This window comes from Procambarus clarkii, chromosome 64 (genome assembly GCF_040958095.1).
Source record: "Procambarus clarkii isolate CNS0578487 chromosome 64, FALCON_Pclarkii_2.0, whole genome shotgun sequence".
In the NCBI taxonomy this organism is placed as follows: domain Eukaryota; kingdom Metazoa; phylum Arthropoda; class Malacostraca; order Decapoda; family Cambaridae; genus Procambarus; species Procambarus clarkii.
Genome location: NC_091213.1, coordinates 2,380,797 through 2,406,939, shown reverse-complemented (window position 1 = coordinate 2,406,939; position 26,143 = coordinate 2,380,797). Strand labels below are relative to the sequence as shown.

The window sequence follows — 26,143 nt, the reverse complement described above, 5'->3', positions numbered from 1 at the left end:
CTGTTTTGTTAGAAGAATTTATTCCACTAAAATTAAAGTCACCCATGACAAATACTGCTAGACCTAGATGCCCTAGATATTTCATCCCATAGATGCTTTGCTTCCATCCTGTTTAAGTTTGGTGGCCTATATATAACTCCTATTATAGCATTATTTGCTCTTTAGTTTAATTCTATCCAAATAGTTTCTGTATATGGCTCAGTTTTGATTCCCTCTTTGAGACTAAATTACAAATTGTCCCTAACATATATGGCTACTCCCCCTCCTCGTCTAATATATCTATCTGTGTGAAATAGTTTAAATCCATTTATTTGATATTCAGCTAATAGTTCTCTATTTTCTACATTCATCCACGTTTTGCTAAGTGCAATAATATCTATTTTTTCTGTACAGACAAGAGCATTTAAATCGTTTATTTTGTTTCTTAGACTTCTACTGTTAGTGTAATATACCCTAAGTGTATTGTTATTTTGAGGCCCTTCTCTTTCCCTGATCATTTTCCCAATTTGTTTCTCTCACAAACACATACTTTTGATCTCCCAGAGATAATAGACTCGTTCCTCTCAATGTCTGACGATAAAACAAAAATTATGGGGATTAAGACCGTGGAAGATAGCATAAGGCTAAAAGATAACCAAGACAAACTGAATGAATGATCCAACAAATGGCTACTAAATTTCAACCCAAGAAAATGTAAAGTCATGAAACTAGGTGGAGGGAACAGGAGGCCAGACAAAGGATACTGAATGGGAGACGAAGTCCTCCACGAAACGGACAGAGAGAAAGATCTAGGAGTTGATATCACACCAAACCTGTCTCCTGAAGCCCACATCAAAATCATCATCATCGGCGTATGCAAAGCTGGCTAACATTAGAACTGCATTCAGAAACCAGTGTAACGAATCATTCAGAACCTTGTACACCACATATGTATGACCAATCCTGGAGTATGTGGCCCCAGCATGGAGCCCGTACCTTGTCAAGCACAAGACGAAGCTGAAGAAAGTTCAGAGGTATCCCACTAGGTTCGTCCCAGAACTAAGAGGCATGAGTTACGAGAAAAGGCTGCGGGAATTGCACATCACGTCGCTGGAAAACAGAAGAGCTCGGGGAGACAATCACCACATACAAAATTCTCAGGGGAATTGACAAGATAGATAAGGTAGAAGCCAGTCTACAAAACTGTAACATGCTCGTGTCCGAAGCTAGACACAAATACAACAAAATTATTAAGGATGGAAACAGAGTTCATTTCATGTGGTCTTCATTTCATGATGGCCTCCGAATGCATGATAGAGCTGATAAGTTAGCCAAAGAATCTGCCTTTAAAGGAGCCGCTGAGTATAACCTTGGATTGTCAATGAGCAATCTGAGAGCAGCAGTACACCGAGAACTTCAACAAGATCTTGTAGATCTGAGGCAAAGTGAAATTGACACCAATAATTCCATCTATCATCATACTATCATGCAAGAGGAGTCACACATCTATGGATCATCCAATAAAATCAGCAGACTTCTAGATGTTACTACTGCTCGGTTTAGACTCGGTTACAAGTATCTCTGGGAATTCTCATTATCTGCTGATGTAGACCTGAGCAAATGTAAACTGTGTCAACAAAATTATTCGCACACCCTCCGTCACTATGTGATGGAGTGCGAAAAGATACGGGAATTTACAGACAATTCTATAACCAATGTTCCAGCGATGTGTCAATATTTCATTCAAAATGATCTGCTACCAGAAATTTTAGCCAATTATCTCCAGTTTGCTAACTGTAGGTAGTAACTGAGTGATTGTAACCTATCCACCGCTGCCCACTGGATGGGGGGCGGTGTGCAGGACAAACATATCAATTGTGACACTAGCTCTCCACATATGTCAGTTGCTTAATTTAGAACCTGTACTTGAGGTCGATCTCGAACCCATTGTTGATGTGACGACTTGTACTAAATTTTGTAACTAGCTCATCAAGATTGTAACTTGCTTAGCTAAATGAATTGTGGGGTTCAGTCCCTGAGCCCATTATGTGCCTCTGTAACCCTTTCCACTACCGCCCACAAGATGGGTATGGGGTGCATAATAAATGAACAGAACTACTACATTGATTACCACATATGATGAAACTAGCCTACATTGTTTACCACATAATGAGGGCAACCTACAATGATTACCACATATGATGAAGCCAGTCTACAATGATTACCACATATGACGAAGCCAGTCTACATTGATTACCACACATGACGAAGCCAGTCTACATTGATTGCCACACATGACGAAGCCAGTCTACATTGATTGCCACACATGACGAAGCCAGTCTACATTGATTGCCACACATGACGAAGCCAGTCTACATTGATTGCCACACATGACGAAGCCAGTCTACATTGATTGCCACACATGACGAAGCCAGTCTACATTGATTACCACACATGACGAAGCCAGTCTACATTGATTACCACACATGACGAAGCCAGTCTACATTGATTACCACATATGACGAAGCCAGTCTACATTGATTACCACACATGACGAAGCCAGTCTACATTGATTACCACACATGACGAAGCCAGTCTACATTGATTACCACACATGACGAAGCCAGTCTACATTGATTACCACACATGACGAAGCCAGTCTACATTGGATAAGGCCACAAAAAATAAGTAATAGCGAGTGAGTCAGTTCATTCCTCTTGACAATAATTCCGTAACTGTATGAAACTGGGAATGAATTTCGACGTTCCTAGTCTTGTCATCATGTGATGCAATACCCGCCAACACGTCACCAACATCTGTCATATACACACACAAACATCCCATTAATGAAGCTTAATGTTTACTACGTCCGAATAGTATCCGCTTGAAAAGGAATGATATCTATACTTGCTCAATGTTTTGTGTTAACGCAAGGGAGCGGCCACATTGCTTGCTGGCTGATAATCTTTCATCACGTTGTGCCAAATAACGAATATCAGGCAACTGGGATTATATCAACTCATAATATTCAAGTTGATACATGTATACACTTAGGCACATGGTTATATCTTGATGAAAGAGATGTATAGTGGGAGAAGCGTGAGACTAAAGCAATAATCAGGCGAGATGTGGTAACGGGGGGAGAGAGTTGGCAGCGGCAAGCGGCCCCAGGCTCAGTATACCGCCACAATACACGTTGCTCTTACGGGCAGCAGCGCGCTGCTCAAACCTCGGCCAGAGTCTGCTGGGCTCTAGTCTGTGCTCTACTTCAGTTTGTGCTCGACTCAGCCTGTTCACGACTCCAGCCTGTGCTCGACTCCAGCCTGTGCTCGACTCCAGCCTGTGCTCGACTCCAGCCTGTGCTCGACTCCAGCCTGTGCTCGACTCCAGCCTGTGCTCGACTCCAGCCTGTGCTCGACTCCAGCCTGTGCTCGACTCCAGCCTGTGCTCGACTCCAGCCTGTGCTCGACTCCAGCCTGTGCTCGACTCCAGCCTGTGCTCGACTCCAGCCTGTGCTCGACTCCAGCCTGTGCTCGACTCCAGCCTGTGCTCGACTCCAGCCTGTGCTCGACTCCAGCCTGTGCTCGACTCCAGCCTGTGCTCGACTCCAGCCTGTGCTCGACTCCAGCCTGTGCTCGACTCCAGCCTGTGCTCGACTCCAGCCTGTGCTCGACAAGACTTGGACAAGCCACTTGGAAAGTTTGTATCCCGCAGACCCAACAGAAATAATAATAGTTCTTGCAGGATTATTGGTTTTGTGTGTTTTAATAAGACCATATATAGATACGGTAGGGAAGGGGAACGACTTAAAAACTTAGGAATGAACACTTTCTTCAGCAAGGTTTTAAGAGTTTTGTTAAAATGTTTAATAACGTTTTCAATAGGATCTCTATTAGCATATTAACAGGTAAGTGTTTGTGTCATCCAATAACAGGTTCATTTTGTTGGACGTAGTCATTCTTATTTATGATGACAACACAGTTGGACTTATCAGCCTTTGTCATGTGTAGAGTTGTCCTTTTTTGAGGGTTTTGAATGCTTGAATAACCCTATCTGGACAATTAGGAACTGTTCCCCCTTAAGTAAAGACCCGTGTATAACGTTATATATATATATATATATATATATATATATATATATATATATATATATATATATATATATATATATATATATATATATATATATATATATATATATTTAGGGTCTGAGCAGGTGGTGGAGCGGGTTATAAGGCGTACCTGTTATGCCAGTTGCTGGAAGGCTTCTGTGCTGGCTAGGGTTCAAGTCTCCTGGTGGGAAAGTGTTCTAAAGTTATATATATATATATATATATATATATATATATATATATATATATATATATATATATATACATATGTTGTGCCACATGGTTAGTATAAGAGATGAAGCCACATATAACATGCATGAGTAGGCCTACTGTATCTATATACCATCTTGAAATGTTGATTAATATATTAGCAACATATATTTTAAACCGTAAAGACAAATTTTCTAAACAGAATTGTAGAAATTGGGAAATAGCAGTTTAAGGTTTCTGTGAGAATTGTGAAAATGCAAAAACTATTTCAGGAATTATTTGGTGAGAGTGGGCAAGATTAACACCATAATGGTTAGTGAGATACTAAATGTTGGTTTAACTCCCCCGCCAGCTGAGCTTGGTGGAGGGTCCTTGTGAGCCAGCCCTCGGTGAGGAGCAGTGTGGTGACGCCAGGTGAGGACCAGTGTTGGTGACGCCAGGTGAGGACCAGTGTGGTGACGCCAGGTGAGGACCAGTGTTGGTGACGCCAGGTGAGGACCAGTGTGGTGACGCCAGGTGAGGACCAGTGTTGGTGACGCCAGGTGAGGACCAGTGTGGTGACGCCAGGTGAGGACCAGTGTTGGTGACGCCAGGTGAGGAGCAGTGTGGTGACGCCAGGTGAGGACCAGTGTTGGTGACGCCAGGTGAGGACCAGTGTGGTGACGCCAGGTGAGGACCAGTGTGGTGACGCCAGGTGAGGACCAGTGTGGTGACGCCAGGTGAGGACCAGTGTGGTGACGCCAGGTGAGGACCAGTGTGGTGACGCCAGGTGATGACCAGTGTGGTGACGCCAGGTGAGGACCAGTGTGGTGACGCCAGGTGAGGTGCAGTGTGGTGACGCCAGGTGAGGACCAGTGTGGTGACGCCAGGTGAGGTGCAGTGTGGTGACGCCAGGTGAGGTGCAGTGTGGTGACGCCAGGTGAGGACCAGTGTGGTGACGCCAGGTGAGGACCAGTGTGGTGACGCCAGGTGAGGCGCAGTGTTGGTGACGCCAGGTGAGGACCAGTGTGGTGACGCCAGGTGAGGACCAGTGTGGTGACGCCAGGTGAGGAGCAGTGTGGAGACGCCAGGGACCAGGAGGTGTGAGTGATGACACTGCCACCACCCACCACACATCACCCTCATCAACTTGTTCTAACTACAGGTATGTTAGTCTGTTATAACCTGTACAACCCGCTCGTAACAGCAGGGATACCATTATCAATAGGCTTGACTACTATATTTTCTGTCTAAAAAAAACTTGTTCCTAAATGCTAATCTTGATCTGAAACTTTTCCTTGATAGGTGTAATAGAACCCATGATAACCACACCAGAAATAAATATCTAGTTTAATATCTCCAGTGTCAAACTAAATCTGTGAAAACACTCCATGCAAATAAAAGGACCTAGTCTTCGGAACTTACTCCCTGACGAATTCTAAAATTGTCCAGCCTATGCCCCTTTCAAAAGTAAAACCAAAAAGTGCCTAATTTTATCCTCATAGTTTCCTACCTTGTGCTTCAGACTCATACTGTATCTTGTACTACCCACTCCCCCAATATTAGTACTTAAGACATATATCCTTATCTGTGTAATCATCTGCCAATTTATATTGTAGTGATTTGTATATATAAAACCTTGCTACAATGTACCTTTTCATCTTAACTGATTTGTTAATTAAGGACCTGAACACAAGAAATACCTTATTGTGAATCTGAATTATATTTTATAATATATATATATATATATATATATATATATATATATATATATATATATATATATATATATCATATATATATATATGTCATATATATATATATGTATATATATATATATGTCGTACCTAGTAGCCAGAACTCACTTCTCAGCCTACTATTCAAGGCCCGATTTGCCTAATAAGCCAAGTTTTCCTGAATTAATATATTTACTATAATTTTTTTCTTATGAAATGATAAAGCAACCCTTTTCTCTATGTATGAGGTCAATTTTTTTTATTGGAGTTAAAATTAACGTAGATATATGACCGAACCTAACCAACCCTACCTAACCTAACCTAACCTATATTTATAGGTAAGGTTAGGTTAGGTAGCCAAAAAAAGCTAGGTTAGGTTAGGTTAGGTAGGTTAGGTAGACGAAAAAACATTAATTCATGAAAACTTGGCTTATTAGGCAAATCGGGCCTTGAATAGTAGGCTGAGAAGTGCGTTCTGGCTATTAGGTACGACATATATATATATATATATATATATATATATATATATATATATATATATATATATATATATATATATATATATATATATATCTCAGAAAACTCTTGACCCCTGAACGATTCGAACCCGGTCAACCCGAATGCCCGAAACGCTTTGCGTAATAGTGGCTTTAGGCATTGTATGTACTAGCTCTACCTATAAGTCAACCAATCTTTGTAAAAATTTCTTGTATGTATTATGTACCTTACCTAAATAAACATTTATTTATTTATTTATTAACCGGGGCCTCCATGCCCCCTTGGCATGTCCAGTACTTTAACCACTCAGCCAAACTGACTGTACAAAAGTACAAAGTATTGGAAGTCGTCTGACCCATAACTCAATACCTGACAGCTCTCGCTGACCATTTTGGTCACAGATGTTTCATCGCAATTCATGCCCGTAATAAAGTTACAGTTGTTGTTGTCTTAGATTCAGCTACTCTGAACAAAAAGTTCCAAGTAGCACGGGCTATGGTGAACCCCTATCGGACTTACCTGGCACAGGAGTGGGGCTCTAACTGAGGAGACAGTAGTAGTAGTAGTTGTTTTAGATTTAGCTATTCAGAATGAACTGTCCATGTAGTACTGGCTATAGTGAGTACGGTTATTCACAATAACCTTGTTACTGTGATACTTGGATCAAAGTTTTAAATGAAAGTGGGGTTTCCTCCTTTTCTCCCATTTCTGTTTTAGCGCACTGGTTTTAGTCTTGTTTTAATAACATTATCTTGGTAGCGGATATAGATGCACAGAGTTCACTAGTGTCCCATTCTTCATCTGCTTTTTTAATCATTGTAGTGGCTGTGGATTTTGCATCTGATGCAGCTGGTGTCGTTGGATTAATGTTGAGTTTGAGGTGCGGGGCTTCAGTAGCTTCACATTCCATTAGGTAGTGTAATAGTGGCGCCTCTGCTTCTGTTCCACAGATATGACACACTAACTATTGGGTTTATTACCTCCCAGCAGCACTTGTAACCAAGTCTGAGTCTGTGTATGGCTACTACAATGTCTCTGGATATCTTTTTGCCAGGCTTGAAAGAGTAGTACCCAGTGGCTTGTTCCTACCACATCGCAGTGGATCTTCCTTCCGCTACTTTGGCGACTATTGATAGTTGGGAGTATTTTCTTCTGGATTCGCGCCTTAATCTGTGAAAAACTTGGAGGTATTTGAACCTGTACAACAGGTAGAGCAGTGGCAGTTTTTGCTAGCGAGTCTGCTTTTTCATTACCATCTATGCCAATGTGACTTGGTATCCAATTGAAGGTGATTGACAGCCCTAGATTGTGTGCTTCTTTTCCTATATGTAGGATTTCTGTGATGAACTGTATATTAACTCTGTCCTGGCTGGATAGCAATGCCTGGAGCGAAGATTTAAAGTCGGTATAAATGATGACATCTTGTAAATTATTCTTAATTGCATAATTTATGGCCTTCTTAAGGGCATATAATTCTGTTTACAATGTTGAGCATCCACTATTCATGCTCCAGTAAGCTTCATGGTTGGTAGTGTAAAGTGCTGCCCCAGCAGAACCTTTTTCTTGATCAACTGATCCGTCTGTGAAGATGTGAGTCGTTGTAGGTCTTGAGATGGTTTCCATTTGTTGTTCTACTACTTCCTTGAGCCTCTGCGGGTCACATGCTGTTTTTTTAACTGGTAATCCTTCAGTGATTATCTTTAGACTCGATTCTTCCCATGGAGGAGGTTGCCGAAAGTATTGATATGGTCTATCTTCTCCCTTTGTTTCTAAGGATATGTTTCAAGTCCACTTTCTCTCGAATCTTGACCAGATTATCCGTCCATGCACTTGTTCTATATTGAAGATTTCTGTGAAGCTATCTGTGTATGCTATCTTTGATTGACAGTCTGACGGTGGTTCCAACAAGTTTTGCTGTTATGGTGGTTATTCTTTGTTTGATCCTGTTTTATAAGGCTGGTAAGTTCGTTTCCAATCTTAGATTCTCTCGACGCGTCCATATAGGAGCTCCCAGCATTGTTCTGAGGGCATCATTTTGTGACAATTCCAGTTTCTCCCATTGGTTATCACTGAGGGATGTAAGAGCAGGAGCAGCACAGTCGATGAGTGACCTAACTGCTTGAACGCTAACTGGTTGAGCTTCATTTTGAGTACTGGTAGCGATGCACCATCTCTAAGACTGGTCAGAGAGCGCTAAGCTGAGTTTCTGGCTTTACAGCGTTGCCGAAGATATTACATTTCTTGAGTGCAAATTTCAGCTGGCTGTCTATTAAGACTTCTAGGTATTGAAAAGAGGTAACCCACTCAATTTCGTGGCCTTGAATTGCGAGTCTGATGTCTTGAGTTCTCATTTTAATGGCCATTACATTTGTTTTATTGCTGTTTATTTTCACTGCTATGCGTTCCGCTTCCCTGCTGATAATATCTAGACATTTTTGTGCATGGTTTCTGGCGGCTTTGCCATTGATGATGACCACAAAGTCGTCTGCATAGTTAAGCAGTTTGGCTTTTGGTAACTTGAGTTTCATGAATTGTTCCATGAGACAGTTGAAGAGAAAGGGGCCATAGTATTCTCCCTGCGGAGTCCCATTGTCCAGCCTCTGTTTTCTTGGAATTTGACTTTAGCTTCTCTGTAAATGATTTTCTTATCCACAAGGCAGCACAGTGTAGCTGGAGCATTGACTAGCTCGAAGGTTTTTCCTAGGACCAGAAAAATAAGGATTCCTGGTTGGTCATTGATTTGATTCAGGAGGGAGGTAAGGCATTCTGTGATTCCGACACCTTTTCTGTAAGCAAACATATTTTGGTGCTGTTGATTAGCTTTCCATTAAATTCGATAAAGAGCCATTTTTTCTGCAGTTTTGGTCAAACAGCTTGTTAATGAGGTGGGTTTGGGATTTCCTGGGTCTTTAAGTTTGGGAATGGAACTATAATTGCACTATTCCAAGAGTGGTCGAGTTCTTGTCACCCATAATCTGTTGAGATTCAAGAAGGCTTCTTCACCCTTTTCTCAGAGCTTGGCCAGCGTAGCTTTAACATATATATTAACGCTGAATGTCAGTGGTGGATTTGTTAGGGGTGAGGGAAGCCTGCACACCCAGTAGGCTTTATTAGCCTCCCACTTGTCCACCACAACAGCAAAAAGCAAAGTTATATCTTGGATATAAACTTCCAAAAAGTTTTATCCTTTTTCTCGCCCCTAAACTTGTACAGTTCCAACCTCCAGAGCTGTAATGTATTTGATAATGACTTGGCAACTTCATGACGATAGGTTTAACTCACAGAGCGTGTCGTGGACGACGAGGACGACGACTGGTGCTACGTAGACTTTGGCGATATTCTCCAGGACCCACCTAAACCACCTCCAGCCTCACACTCCGACTCCAGACCCACCTCGCCAACCCAACACGACGCGTCTGATGAGGACCTGGTCCTACCTATAGCCTCACACTCCGACTCCAGACCCACCTCGCCAACCCAACACGACGCGTCTGATGAGGACCTGGTCCTACCTATAGCCTCACACTCCGACTCCAGACCCACCTCGCCAACCCAACACGACGCGTCTGATGAGGACCTGGTCCTACCTATAGCCTCACACTCCGACTCCAGACCCACCTCGCCAACCCAACACGACGCGTCTGATGAGGACCTGGTCCTACCTATAGCCTCACACTCCGACTCCAGACCCACCTCGCCAACCCAACACGACGCGTCTGATGAGGACCTGGTCCTACCTATAGCCTCACACTCCGACTCCAGACCCACCTCGCCAACCCAACACGACGCGTCTGATGAGGACCTGGTCCTACCTATAGCCTCACACTCCGACTCCAGACCCACCTCGCCAACTCAACACGACGCGTCTGATGAAGACCTGGTCTTCTGTAATGAGTACTTTGAAGATGTGGTTGTGGGTCTCCGGAAGACAACCGACCAGCAGCAAAAGCAAACGCCACTCATAGAGATCTTAGTCACTGAGGTGGACTTGTCTGGAGAACAAACTTGCAAACCAGAATCCAGATTTCTTAACAGCATGGAAGGTGTTCCATGTGACTACAATTTCGACGTCTACGACGAAATGGAAGACGAGGACGACTCTCTCTTGCCTAGTGATTTTCATGGATCCAAATACTGCTTTTTGAACCATGATGTTGTGGTAAGTTTAAGTACTAATCTTCAATGATTAGAAACATATAATGTGTATTCTTACCTACACATCTGGGGATATTTGTCCTATAATCATCCTATATAAGAAAGATCACAATGAAAAGCAGTTGTAAACTGTTACCATCGATGTGGGTAATTTTTAGAAGTAACTATAGGCTTATCTATCTCGGGGAACTAACTTTTAATCATACACACACAGGGTCTGGTAGCTGAGTGGACAGCGTGCAGGATTCGTAATTCTGTGGCCCGGGTTCAATTCCCGGACCAGGCAGAAACATATGGGCAAAGTTTCTTTCACCCTGAATGCCCCTGTTACCTAGCAGTAAATAGGTACCTGGGAGTTAGACAGCTGTCACGGAGCTGCTTCCTGGGTGTGTGTGTGGGGGGGGGGAATTGTTAGTTAGTTACAGTTGATTGACAGTTGAGAGGCGGGCCGAAAGAGCAAAGCTCAACCCCCGCAAACACAACTAGGTGAATACACGAGAATCGAGAGGGGTGACAGGGAGACTTTTGACATGGATACAAATTTTTTAACTGACAGACAGATGAGGGCAGTAATCAGAGACAATGTATCTGACTGGAGGAGTGTTACTAGCGGAGTACCACAGGGTTCAGTTCTTGCACCAGTAATGTTCATCGTCTACATAAACCATCCACCAGAAGGAATACAGAATTATATGAACATGTTTGCGGATGACGCTAAGATATTGGGGAAGACAGGAGAAACAGACGATGTAATGCCCTTCAAATTGATCTAGATAAAATAAGTGCTTGGAGCGTCAAGTGGCAAATGGAATTCAATGTGAATAAATCCCAGGTTATGGAATGTGGAATCTGAGAAAATAGACCACACACAACTTACAAATTGTGTGGAAAGGAATTACAAAACTTTAATAAGGAATGAGACTTGGGGGGGGGAGGCTTTGAATAGTCAGCTGTCGCCAGAGGAACACATAAAGAACATTGTGAGAGGAGCCTATGTGTCGCTTTCCAACGTCAGACTTGTTAATTATACGGATGGTGAAATACTAAAGAAACTGTTGATAACTTGTGAGACCAATATTGGAATATGCAGCAGTTGTATGGTGACCAAATCACAAGAATCACAAACTGGAAAAGAGGTGTAGCGGCATGCTACAAAATGGCTTCCGGAACTGAAAAAACAAGAGTTACGAGGAGAGACTAGAGGCGTTAAACACGCCGTAACTAGAAGATAGAAGAAAGAGACGTGATATGATCACCACTTACAAAATACTAACAGGAATAGACCAAATTGATAAAGAGGAATTCCATAAACCAGCAACTTCACGAACAAGAGGACACAGATTCATGGTAAGAAAACAGAGGTGCCGAAAAATATTACAAAATTGTATTTTGCAGAGTGGTAGACGGTTGGAACAAGCTATGTGTGAAGGTGGTGGAGGCCAAACCCGTCAATAGTTTCACAGTGTTATACGACAAAGAGTACTGGGAAGACGGGATACCACGAGCGTAGCTCTTATCCTGTAATTAGGTAATCACTTAGGTAATTACACACACACACACACGACAACAAGTCACTTGGAGCTGAAGGATTTACACATCATCTAGGTCTAGGTGGTCAACCCGTCCTCTTAAAAATAACGTCACTTTTGGCTCGTATGCGCGGCACTATGGCCAAATTTGGACGTAATTTGAAATGAAATTGACTCACAAAAGTGACGGATTGCCCCGTTTTCTGTTTGAGTCGTCTGGCTTACTCGGTAAGGTTAGAAGAGGAAGCTTTCAATTAACGTTTTTCACAACGTTTTGAAACTTTATGAGAATTTCCTGCCCACCTAACCTATCACAGGACCCTTAACTTACTGTTGTTGAAAAAAAATCCCAAATTTATTTTAATTATTTTTTTCATTTTCAAATTACGTCCACTTTCGGCCATACGGGAAAACGGCCAAAAGCGACGTTATTTTTTAGAGGACAGGTTGAAGGGTAGTGTGGTTGAGAGGTTCTCAAGTGGTGGCCCAGACATCACAAACAGACCAACATCATTTATACAAGGGGGAAAGTGACAATTATTTGAAAAAAGATGTAGAAGTTTGGGGAACTTATAGTTAGGTCAATCTAAACGAAATGGCCGATGCCATGGATACTGAAATGTCAACAAGAGAATAATTTCAAGGGCTTCACTCAGAAGGAAATTAGAAATGCAAGGTTAATGGGCAGATTAGTGAAAATAGAAGATCTGCTAAGAAACTTACGAAGAAAAACTTCTTTAATTAGATAAAAAAATTTAAGTTCTAAAAAGTAGAAATACCTTTTTGCAAGAACACATTTTGCAGCAAGAACAGGAAGTTGCCAGCTTGACAGATAAGGTAAGAACACAGGAAGAACAATAAAGACACTCGTGAAAGAAAATAAGACATGGAAAATGAAAGGGAATGAATTTAAAGAAATAAACAAACAGATAAATATGGACAAAAATTAAGAAAATTTAAAGAAATACAGGCCACTCAATATATAGAATTTGGCAAGGCATTTCTAAGAGAAAATTCAAGAGCAACTCAAACAAAAGAAGTTACAAGAGGATTGGAAAAGTGCGAAGAAGATCTTAAAGGAACACATGTTTCTTTAAGAAGAAACAATAAAGACAGTGTCTGGAAGCCAAGAACAGAAATAAGTAGTAAGGCTCTGACATTAGATAGGCTACAAGAAAAGAACTGGGGCCAGATTCACGAAGCAGTTACGCAAGCACTTCCGAACGTGTACATCTTTCCTCAATCTTTGACGGCTTTGTTTACATTTATTAAACAGTTTACAAGCATGAAAACTTGCCATTCAACTGTTGTTATTGTTATAAACAGCCTCCTGGTGCTTCGGGGCTCATTAACTGTTTAATAATTGTAAACAAAGCCGCCAAAGATTAAGAAAAGATGTACAGGTTCGTAAGTGCTTGCGTAATTGCTTCGTGAATCTGAGCCCTGGTTATTAGCGGTGAATTAATGAGGGAAAACAACACACCAACAGATGAATATTTGGAAGGTTTCTCAGTGTAAACAATAATGTAAGATGGTTTTCTGGGCAGGTTAGTGATGACTGACGACTGTGGTCACAGTCTCTCCCCTCGTGGTCACTGTAGGCCAGGCACTGTGGTCACAGTCTCTCCCCTCGTAGTCACTGTAGACCAGGCACTGTGGTCACAGTCTCTCCCTTGTGGTCACTGTACGCCAGGCACTGTGGTCACAGTCTCTCCCTCATAGTCACTGTAGGCCAGGCACTGTGGTCACAGTCTCTTCCCTCGTGGTCACTGTGGTCACAGTCTCTCCCTCATAGTCACTGTAGGCCAGGCACTGTGGTCACAGTCTCTTCCCTCGTGGTCACTGTGGTCACAGTCTCTCCCTCATAGTCACTGTAGGCCAGGCACTGTGGTCACAGTCTCTTCCCTCGTGGTCACTGTGGTCACAGTCTCTTCCTCATAGTCACTGTAGGCCAGGCACTGTGGTCACAGTCTCTCCCTCGTGGTCACTGTAGGACAGGCACTGTGGTCACAGTCTCTCCCTCGTAGTCACTGTAGGCCAGGCACTGTGGTCACAGTCTCTCCCTCGTGGTCACTGTAAGCCAGGCACTGTGGTCACAGTCTCTCCCTCGTAGTCACTGTAGGCCAGGCACTGTGGTCACAGTCTCTCCCCTCATAGTCACTGTAGGCCAGCAGATAACCCACGATTGTCAAGATACAATAAGTGCGCTAAGGTCTGCCTGTCCCTCCACAGGACTTTTGGGGGAGGAAGAAAGACTTCTTGGGCAGCAGACAGCGCCGCAGACGGTCGCAGACTGTTCCACGCTCCTACGTGTAGACAGCAGAGAGCAGACACATTTCAGTAAGTATGTGAGGAACTTATGATTTTTAACATGCTTTGATTTGTGTTAGATTCAAGTTCTACCATACTCGTATTGTTCATACTCGTTCTACGTATTGTGATAAAACTTAAGGAAATCTTATTTTGTGTGAAAATGATAAATTGTACATGAGGCTATAATTTGAAACTGGCGCCACTAAGTGGCGTATTATTGTCTAGATGTGTGCGCTTGCGCTATATTTTTTTTTTAACAAGCTTAGCTATAAACAGCAATGTGCTGCTGCCCTATTCTGTATGAAAGATTTCACAGCGTAGATCAAAATCTAGCTTTAAGTCGTCTAATATCCCCATCTCACAGGACGGTTCATGGAATGTAAGGCTGATCTATTAGCCTCCACTAGCAAAATCTGGGTACAGCACAAGAATATCTTCCAATATTCCTGAGTGTATGAAGTAATTACAGAGCTCAAAGTACCTCATTCCATTTGGTCTGAAATCACTGATAACAAAGCAATCTGGAACAGAGCAAACAGATATAGTGTTGGAGAGTATGTCTTAGCTCTTGTTCTCATAGTTTACAATAAGAATGTTCACCACTGGGAGATTCATTACCTGCAGCCACCTGCCATCTAGATGTCGATATCCCAGCCTAATTCTGGCAATTACAATATTATACTGTCTAGTGGATGTTTTATGCTGCCCGTACAAATACTTCTCTATTCTAAACATGTCATGGCCCTTTATACTCCTGCTTTCTGGCCTTTGAGTGTCAGTAACTGCTCTTCTGTCTTCCCTAATTTCCTGAAATATTGCGGCTTTTACAGCAGAGATTGGAATGCCCATATCCAACTCAATTTCAGGCTTATCACAAACAGTTTCAGGTGCCTTGTGTGTACCATCATGCTGGACAATAACTATATGAGCTGGTATCATAGAAATGAGGCTCTGAAACTCTTGCTCTCTGCATTAATGCTGCTGTTAATAACGAATGTTACAACATTCCTAGTATCTGTTTTGCGTGTTGGTGTTTTTAAGGGCTCTAGAAATAATTATTAGTGTTGAGAATAACGATAAGCAAATGCCCAATGTAAATAAGCTTTTTTAGTGCTTGAAAACCATAGAAAAGTGAATTTAGAACCATTTAAAAAGTATATAATCCTAATAATTGTAAATAGAAAATAATTTAATTTAGAAAAGTGCTGAAGCACAACGAAGAGTGAAAAGCAAGACGAACGTGTGTGTGTTTGTGTGTATGGAATGCCGGGGCACATCCAGCACGACTGCCGTCTCCGCCCCTAAATCAACAACATGTCTGGTGGCAGTTGGGAAATACACACTTTGTAGTGTGGTAGCCTCCGAGGTCTTACTCCACTCCTACAGTGCCACTGTTTACTTAAAGGCAGCACCTCAATCACTCACGGGGAAGTCCCTCATTCAGCCTTGTATCCGGAGGTGAGGTACACCGGCTGTTCCCAGGTCTCCAATCTATACCTACAGGGGCTCTGTCCTGGGCTCCTTGTTGCCGATTTGCCCACCACAATAGCCTAGGTCGCCACTCTGGTTAGTACTTTAATCAAGGCAAGATAATTTAAATTGGTACAGTGGTAAGTAGCCTCAATTTTCTTAATCGCGTTCAGTGTTCCAACCAACCTCAGGCAAACAATATAGATAGTAAAGATAGGAATAAATCGAAATAATAAATAAGAGTATATATAGTTTATTGGAAATCAAAGGCTTAGGGGGTTTTGGCTTAGGGCTGAAAATATATTAACTGTCACTGTGTGGCAACACCCCGCGGTGAAACTCTGTAACACTGGCAACAGCTCTCAACAATTACTAGGCATTTACTCTACTAAAGGTTTTCCAGTAAAGAATGTTACTATAAATCCTCTCACATAATAGTTGCCTTGATCGCCTCAGCAATGACATTATTCACGAGCAAGCAAATTCTAGTGTATCACCAATTCATACATATACTTAAATGTATATATATGTGTTAAATTATTATATTACCCCTATGTATCCCCCTTGTTTTTACCTTTATTGTCTTATCACCAGACCCAGTACGGGTATAAATCAACGAGTTCTGTAATATGTATTAAATGTATATATGCCTGCTCGATCTTGCCACAAGAATATCAATCTGCGCTATAAAAACAATTTATTTTCACTTCCCATCACAGACAGGGAATTCAATCTACCTCACTACCGAATAACATTGGCTTCAGTCTTACCAGCCTGTTGCAGTTTCTGCTCCCACCAGGACACCTGTGTGGTTCCTGCAGAGTTCATCTTCTGTCCTTAGTAAAGTCAAGGATCTCTTCTCCCTCCTAGTTGATCGGCCGACGACTGACCTCTGAAGATCCTATTCGCAGAATGCTATTCTGCGAATGTCTCCCAGACCTTCGTCTATCTTCCACATTGATTACTGGTCCTCTTCTCCCATGTCTTAGAGGTGACGTGGCTGGGAAAGTTGTTTTGCCTCAGGGCTGCTGTGCTGCTGAGACACGTTGACAAGGATTGCCACCCTCTGCTTCCCACAGTATTCTCCACCTGGAACGGCCCGCGGGTCGACTCTCAATCCCCCAACACCGCCTCGTGAGACACACAGGTGTACACCAATGTCACGGAGCTTCTTGTGACCTGTCACAGTCCAGCTCTCCAAATCTTCCCCTAGAAACTGACCGGTGACTCCTCTACGCTGCTCCTCGAGTACTGCTAAGCTTAACTTCCCGCCAGGTGACTTAAACTACACCTTCGTGGGACCGACGTGCGACACTTCCTGTCACTTTGTCCTCTAGGTGGCTAGTGACAGCTGGCGGCTTCGCGCCTAGAGCCTAGGACGCTGAGGTCAAACTACGTCACGCCAAGGGGGCGCTCTCTGATTGGTCAGATTGAACACACCCCTGCATCCGTCCAATCACATTTCCCCAAAATGAGGCGACTCCGTATCATCGCATCTGGAGTATTTTGGCGGGATTTCGTCGCCTCGTCTGGTCCTCTGCAGTATATATATTGAATTATATGCCAGGAGTGACTTACTACATCATGTAGGAGAAGTTTTGTCGTGAAACTCAGCAAGGTGCAAGAAAGTAGCGCAATAAAACTATTGGCAGTTGGAACCGTCGGTAGTTCCGTAGCCTGTGCCCCCACGGAACTGTACGGCATTCTGAGAACAGTTCTGGGTTTATAAGTTAGAATTGCTGTGATACCAAGTGCAGTCCCGCACCTAATAGCACACGTGATGGAGGCCGCAGACGACATCGGGAAAAACAGATAGATCATTTATCCCCATAACTCTTGAATATGGGGGATAAATTATCTATACCTGTTCTAAGAAACATGTAAAATTCTCTTATTATTGCTAAAACATTTTCTGTATATGAATATTTTTGCACTTATTTTCTCGTATTTGATGTGACATAATACTGTGAAGAGTATATTAATTTCGGTGAAATTAAGTTTGACAGAAGCTTAGTTACATTCAGAGGTGAAGATTGCTATAATATCTGTTGGTTCTAGTTCACATTACTATTCTGAGTTGGGCATTTAAAGTATTGATTAATATCTGTACTAGAGGTCATAATTAATTTACTTCATTCACAAGTACCATCATACTTAAAGATGTTTGTGCTCAAAGGTAAGTGATATTAATAATGTAAGAGCTAGTTTCAAGGACTCCAGGGGCCCCCAACCACTGCCGCTGTTTTTTTTTTCAGGGATATCCCTGCGTGGGCCCTAAGCCTCTGGCTGGCCCACTGGGCGGGCCCTAAGCCTCTGGCTGGCCCACTGGGCGGGCCCTAAGCCTCTGGCTGGCCCACTGGGCGGGCCCTAAGCCTCTGGCTGGCCCACTGGGCGGGCCCTAAGCCTCTGGCTGGCCCACTGGGCGGGCCCTAAGCCTCTGGCTGGCCCACTGGGCGGGCCCTAAGCCTCTGGCTGGCCCACTGGGCGGGCCCTAAGCCTCTGGCTGGCCCACTGGGCGGGCCCTAAGCCTCTGGCTGGCCCACTGGGCGGGCCCTAAGCCTCTGGCTGGCCCACTGGGCGGGCCCTAAGCCTCTGGCTGGCCCACTGGGCGGGCCCTAAGCCTCTGGCTGGCCCACTGGGCGGGCCCTAAGCCTCTGGCTGGCCCACTGGGCGGGCCCTAAGCCTCTGGCTGGCCCACTGGGCGGGCCCTAAGCCTCTGGCTGGCCCACTGGGCGGGCCCTAAGCCTATGGCTGGCCCACTAAGTGTTGCTTGTTTCTGTTTTACTTGGGCGGAGTATGAGTATTTATGACTCGTATGGTCGCTTCAGTAAGATTTTGTTCCATGTGTTTAACAACTTCTGCTCTATTGAATCTAAGTTGAAATATTAATGGGTTTGTAACTCTGCACTGTGTTAGATAATGTTCCAGTGGTCTGTCGGGCATTTCTCCACAGTGTTGACATTTCCTCTCATCTTCCGGAACCTGTAAGCCTATTTCCCATACACATGGGTATCCAAGCCTGATGCGATGTAAGTGCACTTCTGTTGCTCTACTGCTCCCTTTCATCAAACTAAGTGGTTCGTAGTTGGTTGAAGTCTTGTACCAACCCGCAGATCCTGATGTTGCAACTGCTGTGTTGTGGTCACTGTACATCTTCTGCATTGCTCTGTTTCTAAATTACTTTCTTAATCTGTGATAGACTCTGTGGTATGTAAATGTCTACATTTCTTCTCTTAGTTGCAAGTTTTGCAGCTTCGTCTGCAATGTCATTTCCTATTATTCCCACATGACTTGGCACCCAGTTGATAAGTACTCGTCGGCCTTGTCGTTTGAGTGTTTGCATTAATGATATGACATTTGTGATCAGATGTATGTTATCACATGTGTTCATGTTGCCAGGTTTCACTGGCAGTTCTCGAATCTGAATGAATGATAACATGTTGTCGGTGTTCAGCAAGAGCATGTTCCAAAGCCTTTTGAATAGCTAGCATCTCTGTAAAGTCGAACACCCATTTGAGAGTCTCCAACTATTTACAGAGTTTCCTGCTTTAACTGCAGCTCTGGTTTCTTGTCCCTGCTGGTCTACTGATCCATCTGTGAAGTAAGTGAAGCTGTCAGATGCCAAGTTTGTTTCTATATGCAGTTGTGCAATATTACATAGCATATAAGGATTAGTCTGGTTCTTTTTTCCTTCAAGAGCCATAATTTTAAAGTCTGCTGGCAGAGATGCCCAAGGGGCTTGCGTAACAAAGTCTGCATGTATTTCGTCGACACCCTTCTCAGTGACTGTGTTTGTTATATTGAATGTATTGATGGTGTTTATCGCACAATGGGTCCACCTGTTGCTATTGGAGGCTCTTCTGTCCCGAGTTAGTGCTCCAGTGATTATATCTTTAAGTGAACTGATTCTAGGTCTAGTCAATATCTTTGTCAGCATGCACGCAGCAATCCCTTTTACCCTTATTTCAATTGACGTTAGCTTGGTTTCTAGTCTTAGGTTCAGTATTTTAGTCCATCTGGGAGCTCCTGTTATGACTCGCATTACATCATTTTGAATAACCTCAATGTTTGCCCACTGACCAGGAGAAAGAGTGAGTAAGGCAGACGCTGCATAATCAACTAGGGAACGAACGGCGTGTATGTAAAACATTCTTAACACTTTGTGTCCCGCTCCGAGACGGGGCCCTGTGATTGCTCTCATTATATTCAGTCGTGATTTTCCTTTCTCTTTCAGATATTGAATTTGCTTGTTGAATGTCATTTTAGAATCTATGCACACTCCGAGATATTGATATTGTGTAACCCACTGAAGGTTAATGTCTTGAATGCGTAGGTGCCTGTCTGGAATGTTGCCGCCTAGTCTCATTGCCTTAGACTTCTGTGCAGATATTTTTAGCCCTAAAATGCTGCATTCAGATGTTACTTTATCTAATGCACCTTGTGCTTTATTTAGAAGTGAAGGACCTGTAATGACTAATGCTATATCATCAGCATAGCTTAGCAATTTAACCCCTTTTGGAAATGTCATGGTAATGAGGTTTTCCATAAGGATGTTAAAAAGACTAGGACTGAGGACTTCTCCTTGTGGAATCCCATTTTCATGCAAGTGGTAGTCCGACACTTGTCCTTGTAACTTTACTCTGGCATACCTGTGACTTAGGTAAACTTGAATCCAAGCTAGCATATTTCCTTTTACGCCTTTTTTAACTAAGGTGTGTAAAATTGCTTGCGGGCTTGCAAGTTCGAATGTTTTTTCTAAATCAAGAAAGATCACTATAGCTGGACCTGAGTTAACTGTTCCTAGTAATGTTGCTATGCAGTTGGCAGTACCTACTCCTCTAGTGAAGCCAAATATGTGTTTATGCAGGTCTCCAGTCTTCCACAGTAGCCTATATAAGACCATCTGTTCTGCAGTTTTACTAATGCATGATGTTCATGAAATGGGTCTGTAATTGCCAGGTTCTTTCGGCTTAGGAATCGGTATGATGTCTGCTTTCTTCCAAGAGGTTGGTAGTTTGCCTTGCTGCCAAGATGCATTGATGACGTCCAATATTCCTTGTTCTCTAGCAGGACCTGCATGTGCGATCATTGAGTATGTAATGTTATCAGCACCTGGTGCAGTGTCCTTACCACCTTTTTTGGCTCTGATTAGTTCTTGTTTGCTGAAGGGACAATCATATTCTTCATTTGTAGCTATGCTCTCATGATTGGCTGTCAACCTTTCTTGTTTTAATTGCTCTTGCTGCCTTCTAACCATTGCAGGAAGCTGATATGAAGCTGTTCTTTCTGCAAATTGGAGAGCAAGTCTCTCAGCCTCCTGCAATGGTTGAATACATGCCTGTGGCCGGGCTGGTCGACCTGATATAGTTTTAATCTGACCCCATATCTTGCCAAGACTACTATGTTCATTTAGAGTTTGACACCACTCAAACCATCTTGCCTCCTTTACTTCTCTAGAAACTCGTCTTGCTTCAGATATCACCGCTCTTAGCAGAGTTCTTCCTTCTGGTGTGGGGTTTCTCTTTAGATGTTTTCTGAAGATGTTGACTCTGTGGTTCTGTTCTTTAACTTCATTACTATAGAACCAATAGTTCTTTCGTTTTGTGTTTCCTGTGATAATGATTGGAATAGCTTTGTTTGCAGCAGCTGCAATGTCTTCCTGCAGATTGGTCTCGTGTATGTTCAAATCCTCAGGTGGCGTGTATGTTGCATACCATTTTTCAAGTTCTTGGTATATATTCCAATTGGCCTTTCTTAAATTCCACCTAGGTTGTGCAGGTTTTGTAGGAGGACGTTCTATGTTTAGTGTTGTGACAGTAGCATAGTGGTCACTGGTGATCTATCTTGTGATCACCGGGTCTACTTCCCACTTCGCCTGATGCTGGAGTGCTGTTGAGATTAATGTAAGATCAAGGGAACCTCCTAGAATGTGAGTGGGTTCCCCAGTGCTGAGAAGTGTAATTTCAGGTACTTCTTGTAGAGCTGTAGCAAAATGGCGCCCATCTGCATTAGCTGGCCCAGTCGCACCTAACTCTTGATGATGAGCATTAAAAGCCCCAGCAATAATTACATTTTCCTGCTTGGCCAAGGCAAGCACTGCCCCTGCTTCTAATTTATGTTTAGGGGGCTCGTAGATGTTGTATATGAGGAGCTCAATATTAGCCATATTCATTGTCACTGCTAATACCTTTACTTCATCCCCACATGAAACTGGGTCTATTTTCTTGCTGGGTATGGTGTTCCTGACTAGGGTCATTAACCCTCTTTGTCTTCCCTGCTCATACGGCATAACAGTACTGATCCAGCTAATCTGAAGGATTTCGTGGCAGGGAAAAGAGTTTCTTCCAAAACGATTATATCTGCTTTCATGCTGATTGCAGCCTCCTGAAGTGTGTGGTTTTTATTTCCAAGACCTTGTATGTTCCACTGCAGTATTGGTAATGGCCAGACTACGGTTTCGGTTGATGCTGCCTGTTCTAGTACTCCTCTTCGGAATCGACCTCTATATTCTCCAACTCGCAAGTCGTGTCGCTGCAAATCGGACTGCACTGATTGCTCGTGGTCATCCCCGGCATTGTTGGAATCTGTGCATAACTGTGGTCCATCACTTTGTTGTTGGTATTGCTGCATGTCGGACTGCATTGATTGCTCGTGGGCCGTTTCTTGTGTTGTCGGAATCTGTGCATCTCTGCCATCCAGTATTTCGTTGTTGATGTTGCTGCATATTGGGCTGCATTGATTGTTCATGCCTGCCTCTTGTGTTGTTGGAACCTGTGCATCTCTGCTGTGCAATACTACTTTGTTGGTGTTGTTACATATCAGACTGCATTGGCTGTTGGTGTCTGTCTCTTGTGTTGTAAGATTCTGTTGATCATGGGTGGTCACTGCTTCTTGCAGTTGCTGTTGTAAATGTTGATGTTCTGGTGTGTTGACTACCCGACTGTTGTTGGTAGTCTGTATGTCCATGTTGCGTTGTTTGTCCTCTTGTGCTCCGTCTTGTCTCAGACTGTCTATGTCTTGTGCAACTGTGGTCTGCTGCACGATCTTCTCCATTATCACACAAGTGATTTCTTGAGTCTGTTGTTGTGAGGCGTTCTGCGTCATCTGTAGGCAATTGATAATGGTCTCTGCCATGATCTTCACAATGTTTTTCAGCTGGACCTCGGTGGTAAAACTGTACATCTGTTGTGTTGATTACGAAATTAACTGTTTTTTGCTCTTTTGCATTTGCTGTATTTCTGCAGCACTTTTGTGTATTTTCTGATTTGGAATTAATAGATTTGGGAAATTTTTCTCTGTGAGAGTGAGTGTTGTGGTTGTGCACGAGTGTTCCAGACGTTGGTGTTGGTGTATGTGGTGCTGGTCTGTGTGTTTATCCTGGCCTGAGCTGTCTGCACTTTTTCTTTCCGTGCAGAGCAGGTTGTGCTCCAGGCATGATGTTTGCCTCCACAATTTGGACATTTGGCTGTTGTGGCCTAGTTTGCCTTGTGCTTAATTATACAGTTGGATGTCTCAGGCTGCACACTCGGCATCTCTCCTGTCCGGTGCAGTGTGATTGATGGTGGCCGTATTTCTGACACCTGAAGCAGCGCAGGGGTTCCGGGACGTATGGTCTCTGTCGGTATGTTCTCCAATTTCCAAGACTGAATGTTTCTGGCACATGTCCCATGACGGTCACCAGAACCTGACGTGTCGCTGCTTTGTCTACTTTTGTGCGGCATCGTTCCGCATTCAGGATTTGCTTGTGTTCTAGTACTGGATCCAGGGGAAAGTCGATTGAGTATCTTAAAAGCACGACTCGTGTGCGTCTTTCTGAAGGGTCCAGCTTTTCCAAGCATACAGGTTTCCCTTGCAGGACTCTTACTTTTTCTAAGTAATTTGCAGTCTGTTGGTCTCGTGATGCCCTTATTAATTTTCCTTTCAGGTTGACTATGTTTCAGCTACTGTGAGGTTGATCCCTGTCCAGTCCATCCTCCTACGGTTTCCCACCGTCAAGAAACTGTCATACTAAAGTGACTTATCCTAACCTACCAGAGGACCCAAAACAGAAAACGGAACAGTATGTCAATTTCGCGAGCCGCTACTATTTATTAGTACGACAATTTTTGCCTTAGGTAGAATATACGTCAAAATACGACGCTCTATAAGAACGACGGGTTGCAGCCGGCCAGTCTCCTGTAGAGGCTGGTCCCAAACCTGCACACAGAAATAACATCACATGAGACCAGAAGACATGGCAGGATGTGCAGAATACCCCCGTTGAAGAGCAGAGATGTAATAAATACTCTGAGAGAGAACTATCAACATCAGAGGCCCGAGACTGTTGAACACGCTTCCACTACACATAAGGGACATAACTGGCCGGCCCCTCACAGTGTTCAAGAGAGAACTATCAACATCAGAGGCCCGAGACTGTTCAACACGCTTCCACTACACATAAGGGACATAACTGGCCGACCCCTCACAGTGTTCAAGAGAGAACTATCAACATCAGAGGCCCGAGACTGTTCAACACGCTTCCACTACACATAAGGGACATAACTGGCCGACCCCTCACAGTGTTCAAGAGAGAACTATCAACATCAGAGGCCCGAGACTGTTCAACACGCTTCCACTACACATAAGGGACATAACTGGCCGACCCCTCACAGTGTTCAAGAGAGAACTATCAACATCAGAGGCCCGAGACTGTTCAACACGCTTCCACTACACATAAGGGACATAACTGGCCGACCCCTCACAGTGTTCAAGAGAGAACTGGATAAGCACCTCCAAAGGATACCTGATCAACCAGGCTGTGACTCATACGTCAGGCTGCGAGCAGCCGCGTCCAACAGCCTGGTTGATCAGTCCAGCAACCAGGAGGCCTGGTCGACGACCGGGCCGCGGGGACGCTAAGCCCCGGAAGCACCTCAAGGTAACCTCAAGGTAAGGTAGAGGCATTTAAAAGTCGTTTTTGTTGCCATGCTGGATTTAAGTTTTTTCCTGTAATGTGTAGTGTTAGAAAATAAAACGGAGAATGAATTTTTGTAAACGAAAATAGTTAGAATTGCAATGAATATAAACGCTTATGGTGCTATAATAATTAAAAAGCAAATATGGTGTTGCAATGCAATGAATTCTATAGAAAAAAGTTGCATTTCAACGTCTTGTAGTTTATTGAACGTGTGTGATAATAGTATAAGATTGTTACTTAGGAACATTAATATTGTGATAAATCTTAAGGAAATGTTATTTTGTGTGAAAATGTTAAATTATAGCGTTATGTATAATTTAAGTCATATCATATGTGTTCATTATTCCATTAAATGTTCTCTTCTATAAGACATGTGTTTCTGTTCACCATTCTCTTGTTCTCATGACTTGCCGGATAGGCTCGAGCTGAATGAGCACACATATATATTACTTATATGGTGTAGGGAACAAAATGTTGTTATTTTGCCCGAAACGCTGCGTGCCAGTGGCTTTACAAGAATGTAAAATCATCTTCATTTCTATGTTCTCTTTAAACCCCCAATGTACCTTCTTGTATATAAATAAATAAATAAAATAGGGAATAAAATTGTTTGTGGACGAGGCTATAGGCAACAATTAATTACGAGGCAAGGCAATAAAGAGCCTTACCTCATAAGGCAAGGCTTACCTTGCCTTACGAGGCAAGTAAGGCTCTTACTTGCCTAAGAGCTCAGGTGAGTGTGTCAAGGTCTTGACAACGAGGTCAAGAGTTACCGAGATGTGATCCCCTTGGCGACGCTGCTGATGCGGCCCGTTCTCGCCAGTGTTGCCAATGACAAAACACTATTGTACTAAAAATGTACCCTAACCTAACCAACCAGAGAACACAGATTCTTGCCAGACTCCACTGACTCTTGGAGTCATTATACTGACTCCAAAAGACCCTACACTGACTCGTGGAGTCACTACATTTACTTTTGTAGTCATTACACTGACTTGGAATCACTACACCTACTCTTGGGGCCACTACACTGACTTGTGTGACTAAACTTTTGTAGTCATTACTCTGACTCTAGGAATCATTACAATGCCTCTTGGAATCATTACATTGACTCTTGGAATCACTACACTGACTGAATCACAATACTAACTTGTGTGACTACACTTACTTCTGTAGTCATTATACTGTCTTGGAATCATTACACTGA

At 43.2% G+C, this 26,143-nt stretch overlaps 2 protein-coding genes across 12 annotated transcripts in view; one reads left to right on the top strand and one right to left on the bottom strand.

Moving 5' to 3' along the window:
- LOC123768906 (uncharacterized) overlaps nucleotides 1–26,143 on the bottom strand; it is a 73,825-nt gene that overhangs the window by 8,383 nt on the left and 39,299 nt on the right. The gene's annotated exons all lie outside the window — the stretch shown is intronic.
- LOC123768907 (protein IWS1 homolog) lies at nucleotides 3,571–25,304 on the top strand. Of its 11 annotated transcripts, XM_069309060.1 has the most exons (7): nucleotides 3,571–3,678; nucleotides 4,653–5,256; nucleotides 5,321–5,444; nucleotides 9,798–10,672; nucleotides 10,883–11,054; nucleotides 14,430–14,537; nucleotides 16,700–18,227. In XM_069309060.1, exons 3-7 carry the CDS (start codon nucleotides 5,390–5,392, stop codon nucleotides 16,819–16,821), a joined length of 1,332 nt encoding a protein of 443 aa, XP_069165161.1. In that variant the 5' UTR covers nucleotides 3,571–3,678; nucleotides 4,653–5,256; nucleotides 5,321–5,389; the 3' UTR covers nucleotides 16,822–18,227. The 11 variants fall into 11 exon arrangements, with proteins under 11 accessions (XP_069165161.1, XP_069165168.1, XP_069165166.1 ...); XM_069309067.1 differs by lacking the exon at nucleotides 16,700–18,227 and adding an exon at nucleotides 23,905–25,304 and having other exon boundaries at nucleotides 4,653–5,444; nucleotides 10,883–11,013; XM_069309065.1 differs by lacking the exon at nucleotides 16,700–18,227 and adding an exon at nucleotides 23,905–25,304 and having other exon boundaries at nucleotides 4,653–5,444.

What these genes read in the sequence shown, in the direction of transcription:
- LOC123768907 (XM_069309059.1), top strand. Translation starts at nt 5,390, where the DNA reads ATGACACTGCCACCACCCACCACACATCACCCTCATCAACTTGTTCTA. An exon ending in TTTTGAACCATGATGTTGTG is followed by an intron (nt 10,673 to 10,882) that starts GTAAGTTTAAGT and finishes ATACACACACAG; the next exon opens with GGTCTGGTAGCTGAGTGGAC. An exon ending in GTCACGGAGCTGCTTCCTGG is followed by an intron (nt 11,055 to 14,429) that starts GTGTGTGTGTGG and finishes GTCCCTCCACAG; the next exon opens with GACTTTTGGGGGAGGAAGAA.